The following is a 5861-nucleotide window of genomic DNA, read 5'->3' as shown; positions in this document are numbered from 1 at the left end:
CCCCCACCTACTAGAAACTATTGACAATTTGAAGGGGGGAAGGATCCTATGGGTACCTAAATATTTTATGTTCAAATGTACCAAATGTAGTAGAATAATTTCCTATCGTGTGACAATTCAAGTACATTAATGAATAAGGAAAGACACTACTAGTCACCTTATCATTCACAATAAGATCTTTCAAGAATGAGCTATAGTTGTTCATACTTCTTCATCCCAATATACTATAATGTTAAGCTTGGAAATTAGACCCCATTAAAAAATTTTGAATAACAATTTTTTAATAAATCAAACCTACTTGCAACATTTTAAAACAGAAACAAAATTTATTAAAATCCCATAAATTTTTATTTTTTTTTGATGACAATCAATAATTTATTAAATTTGTTTTGTTTTCAAATATGATAATAACCTGCTTTCTATTTATCAGATAATAAAACTACTTTGACTATGCCCCTAAAAGCTATCATTTCTACTTGATATGTCCCCAGCGTTATCGTTAGACAAATATGTTTAATAGAGTTTCCTAATAAAAAGTTATAAACGTCACACTTTTACTAATAGAGAAAGAGCACTCGAGAAAATATATTGTACATGAATAAACAACTAGCACTAGCAAAAAAACATCATACTTGACTAAACAGTAGACATACAAGGAATCTGTCACCAGTTGTTGGGTACCAAGTAAGTTCTCATGATTATTTTCAACCTCAAGATAGAAAAGCTCACGGAATAAATGCTGGTGCATGCATTCAAACCTTGACCGGAACGTGGAATTATAGGGTTGCCTTCAATCCTTTTGAATTTAAACCTAAAATTTACACAAGACACAAGGCACAACTTCAACTAAACAAAACATTTATGAAGAATCCTGAAATTTCTACGAAGCTTGATTCGGTGGCCTCTTTATTAAAAAATGTACAAATGTACAAATCCTTGCAATAACATAAGATTTCCGACATGGAAGTTATATGCATGCTATTCAATAAAAAATCAAATGTTCAAGTGCATGAATAATCTGATTTCAGTGGTTAATAGAATATAATAATATCATCCGTATTAGTGGTTATTGAAATAAGTTTATGAAGGTTTCTCAGTAATAAGCACGCCAAGATAGTGCCAGTCCAATCCCAACTTTCTTTATTTATTCTTTTCAAGCAAAGTGCAAATCAGCAAGTCAAAGAGATCAGGTTAACTTACACTGCCTTTCATAACCTTTTCCTGGAAACTTAGCCCATTAAATTAATTAAAAACCCCAACCATTTGAAGATTAATAAATCAAATGATGGTATTGATTCGATCCGAAGAAGGACAACTAGAAGAACACATGACGTCTAACTTTGTGGACATCAAATTACAAACATAAATGATAGGACCCACCCTCCACTACTACATGATCACGCTTTCTGTATATAGATTATTATGGTCTCTTTTTTCTACAGTTTTCATAAATCAAGGCATTTGAGATTGTTAAAAGATGGGTAGGACACCATGTTGTGATAATGCTACTGTGAAGAAAGGGCCATGGTCCCCTGAAGAAGATTCTATGTTGAAGACCTTTATAGAGCAATATGGAACTGGAGGCAATTGGATAGCTCTCCCCCAAAAAGTCGGTATGTAATCTTCCTTCATGCTTAGTAACCCTAAAAGCCCGACTTGAAACCCTGCAATTTTTGTTTCTTAGCCAAGGAAAAAGGTTTGTGATTGGAGATTGTACTAATTTTGAAGAGCTTAGAAAGAAGCCATACTTTAGAACCTGTGATTGTAGTCTGTCATAAGACCTGACCAGTACAAAATCCATATAAATATCATGATGATAAGCAAAATAGCTTTACAGATAAATAGTCCCAATGTTTAAATGTTTTTATGTGGGTATATTAATGTTAACATTGTGGATAACAGACTTTTACAATCTATGATATTATATTTATGTTTTTGAATAAGATTGTGTGTAATTTTATTAGCATTAATATTTCAGATCATACTCAATGATTCATTATCTGAATGAGAGAATTAACACGATAAAATCACACAAATAGAATGTTTAAATTGTTTGTCTTCAGAACTTTGTAGTAAAATCAATTGAAACAGTCGATCTTTTAGCTGTTTGTGTTTTGGACATTTTATAGATCAGAGGAGGAAAAACATATCCTAATTTAGAGACTGGGGTCAGGATTTTGTTACGAGAGACGAGAAAGTGGACCCGCTCTTTATGGGGAACCATGTTCATTGCCATCTCAGGATTTTCTAATGTAGAAGAGTAGATTTGAGGGTTGAATCAAGTGCCTACCAGTTTAAGGTTGTGTATCTTATTTTTTGTTTTGTAAGATCAATACAAGTGTTTCAGAGTACAAATATTCGAGTAATACCAGTTCCTTTTTCCAGCAATTGCGTTAGAAATCGTCTATGAACGTAAGAGCTTAGAAATCTATTTTAGAGGCCACTTTTATGTGAGAACATATTATGAAAACTTAAGAAACCCAACTTTAAAAACTCTATCAAATACGTCTTTGTGGTTTCAACATTTTGAAAAATTAAATTCAACCCATTGAACAACACATATCACAACTAGGTTTTGGAAAGGTTTTAAGATTTACTTGTCATATTAGAGTCTGCGTTTGAGATCTCTTTTGTAAAAACCATATGAATACATTGCCATTGTTTGGATTATTACTTGTCTCTTTCTGAACGGACAGTATTCCTCAAGAACCTCCTTACAAAGTGTGTGTGAAAGAGCGATAGATATTAAGCATTTGTACATCATTGTTTGCTAATATTGCTAAGGTATCTTGATTAAGGCAGAAGTGATCAAGATGTTGTAATTCTGCCACTTTTTCTTTGTATGAAGTCTGAGAGCTTTGTCCCACAACATTTGCTGACAAGTACCCTTTGGTGCAGGCCTAAAGAGATGTGGAAAGAGCTGCAGACTTAGATGGTTGAATTACTTGAGGCCCAATATTAAGCACGGAGGATTCTCAGAAGAAGAAGATAATACCATTGTCAGTCTCTATAGTAGTATTGGAAGCAGGTAAGATCCAATTTGACCTTTAAGAAATTAATAGCCATGAGAACTGAGAAAAAACAGTCTTTTCATTCAAATAACTATTTCTACCATTTTTTATGAGATCTAACACATTGATTTCATTCAGATGGTCTATCATTGCAGCCCACTTGCCAGGCAGAACAGATAATGATATAAAAAACTACTGGAATACAAGATTGAAGAGGAAACTGTTTGGAAAACGCAAGTATCAACACAAATGTCGCCATCAAACAGTAGTAGTCACAGAGCCAGCAGAAAAAGCTGAAGTGAATAACTTAAAAGGTAATGACGTGCCCAACACAAGTTTATATGGGACACAAGCGCTGTCTCATGGAGTATTTCCGCAGCTATTTGATCAAAACATTTGTATTAAGGTAGGCACCTTGGCTGAAACAAGCCCAATCACATTGCAAGATAGATTTCATCAAAATCACCAACAAGGATATGATCAGGATATGTCTATGTCTGAACATGGTTGCTCTTTGAAGAAGCTGGTAGAGAGTCTTGAATCATCTCTTACTGATAATAGGAACGACATGACAAAAATGAACACTTATCAAATGCAACAATCTAACGGCAATAGTAATTATAACATTGGTTCTACTTTGGAAACAATAGCCCTGGATTTAGATGAGATTGAACCAGCTGCTCCACAGGAATGTGGAAGATTTGGCGAGAATCATGAAAATTCAGAAAGCCCAACTATACTAGATGCGGCAGTATTACCCCATAATGATGATTCACTTGGGTTTTCTCAAAATTCTTCCTCTATCGGTTGTGGGTCTTCTCATAGAAACTATGAATCAGACTGGATGGAGAGTTTCAATGAAGGTATTAACAGCAAAATTAACTTGGAAGCATACATAACATCTATGGATTGGAATGATCTTCTCAACTGCACAAACAATTATGATAGCTATGTGCTGGTCGAACAGCAGAGAGAAGAGGGCGATTCTCAAGGCATATTACTCTAGCGGATACTTCTACCCTAAAAATAAGTTGTAGGAGAAAGAATGATTGTTTATGTATTTGGCATTTATTTATTTGGGTTATGTTCACTTACAAAATCAATCGAATAAAGAATAAGATAATAAAGCAATTCTCTTTTGGCTGATTATATGTTTTTGAAATTAAAAAGTAGTAAAAAACAGGACTGGTTTAGGAGACAAAATGTTATGAAACAGTTAAAAATAAAAAAAATTCTAAATCAGAATATCCCAAAGTCTAACAGTAAACCTACTAATAGCCATAACTATAATATGTACAAAATCATTAATTACAAAAAATCCACAAAAACACTATAAACAAAGCCCATATGGATCAACTGCTGAAGTAGAAAACATATCAAAACCCTAATAATCAATAGAAAGCTAGCTGTTCTTACTCTTCTTCTTCCAGCCAAAAACCGGTAAAGTTGGCCAGTGGTGCAGCCAAAATCAGTAGATTATATGTTACGTGGGTTATAGAAACAAAATTGGAGGAATGAAAAACAGCTATATAAAGGCACGTTATTACCTTGTAGTGAAACTTTATTGAGGGCCGATAAGAAAAAGGAACTAAAAAGATGTTAAAATTAACGTTTTCACCATGATGGATAAGGCGAGTAATCTTAGAAGCGTCATTATATATGTAAGCATTAAGCTTAGATGCGGATTTTTGTTTGTTTTGAGATTATTTATATCAGTGTTCTGAAAGTAAATTTATTGGATGAACATCAAATGATATGTTATACATTATATATAGTGGTATAGTAATCAAGTCTTTATATCTGAGACAAAGATTACCTTCCATTTACTTGAACTTAAGCTAATCTCCAGGGGTGATCAAATAATAGAATGGATGGAGAGCTATAATATTAAATTAATATAAAGAAAGAATGTAAGCATGTGCATACTTCTAAAATGATCCAAAGCTACAAACAAGTAATGAACAATGTTTTATGAACAAGTAATGATATTCACATCACAAGTAATGAACAATTATTTCTTCAATAATTTTATGAAATTTTTTTACCATCTCTTAATAATGTTCAACTTTCAAACAAAAATTAATAAGCAAAGCAAGATCAAACACATAAAAATCATAACACTATGGTTTTTTTTATCAAGAAAAACCCAATTAAGACAAAAACCCTCGTGGGAATCAGTACCATAAATATCTCACTACAGAAGTAATAAGGTGTCATATTTAAGGCTACTTGGTTAAAGACTTAAGTACAAAATAGAGAATGCACTTCCATTTAGGTCTACGGCCTAGAGCTCATTCTTCAATTATAAAATCCAAATATATAAAGAGATAAAAACCAATTACATATTCAAAATGAACTTATACTCATCTACCAAAATGATTGTCCTAGCATTACAATTACTTTTGAATAGTTTTTCTGAAGCTTAGCTAGAAAATATTGTCACACAACATTATATCTGAATCTACAAATAATATTTTCTAACCTTACTTCACATTCCAATAGCATCCATAATCACAACCAAAACTTGATCTTCAATAGCAAGTCATAACACAAAAATATAACTCTGTTGGTTTCCAAAAATAAAATGTGTGTGATCCCTAACTCTTCCACAACCAAATCATAAAATTATATAATGATAACCAATATAAATTATGTGTGATGTCAAATTTAACAAAATGTAGACTACAAATATTGATCATGTATAATGATGTATTATACCCAACTACTTAGTTCTTCATAACAAATGTTTACAAGATATTCAATAATGAATATCTCATACATTTTTCAACATTTAGTTCTGCAATCATTAGATTAGACACAATCCTATGTCTAGTTAATTTTTCTACTATT

General features: G+C 32.3%; 1 protein-coding gene across 1 annotated transcript; it reads left to right on the top strand.

The window, feature by feature from the left end:
- Positions 1-1110: 1110 nt before the first annotated feature.
- Positions 1111-4142, top strand: LOC149537795 (uncharacterized). The gene is made up of 3 exons (XM_089799178.1): positions 1111-1613; positions 2899-3028; positions 3150-4142. Exons 1-3 carry the CDS (start codon positions 1478-1480, stop codon positions 4015-4017), a joined length of 1134 nt encoding a protein of 377 aa, XP_089655304.1. The 5' UTR covers positions 1111-1477; the 3' UTR covers positions 4018-4142.
- Positions 4143-5861: the final 1719 nt, after the last annotated feature.

This window comes from Cupressus sempervirens, chromosome 9, assembly GCF_028749045.1.
Source record: "Cupressus sempervirens isolate cs-2001-9-10 chromosome 9, ASM2874904v1, whole genome shotgun sequence".
Lineage (NCBI taxonomy): Eukaryota > Viridiplantae > Streptophyta > Pinopsida > Cupressales > Cupressaceae > Cupressus > Cupressus sempervirens.
This window is presented reverse-complemented; position numbering and strand designations above follow the sequence as displayed.

What these genes read in the sequence shown, in the direction of transcription:
- LOC149537795 (XM_089799178.1), top strand. Translation starts at nt 1,478, where the DNA reads ATGGGTAGGACACCATGTTGTGATAATGCTACTGTGAAGAAAGGGCCA. An exon ending in AGCTCTCCCCCAAAAAGTCG is followed by an intron (nt 1,614 to 2,898) that starts GTATGTAATCTT and finishes CCTTTGGTGCAG; the next exon opens with GCCTAAAGAGATGTGGAAAG. An exon ending in TATAGTAGTATTGGAAGCAG is followed by an intron (nt 3,029 to 3,149) that starts GTAAGATCCAAT and finishes GATTTCATTCAG; the next exon opens with ATGGTCTATCATTGCAGCCC.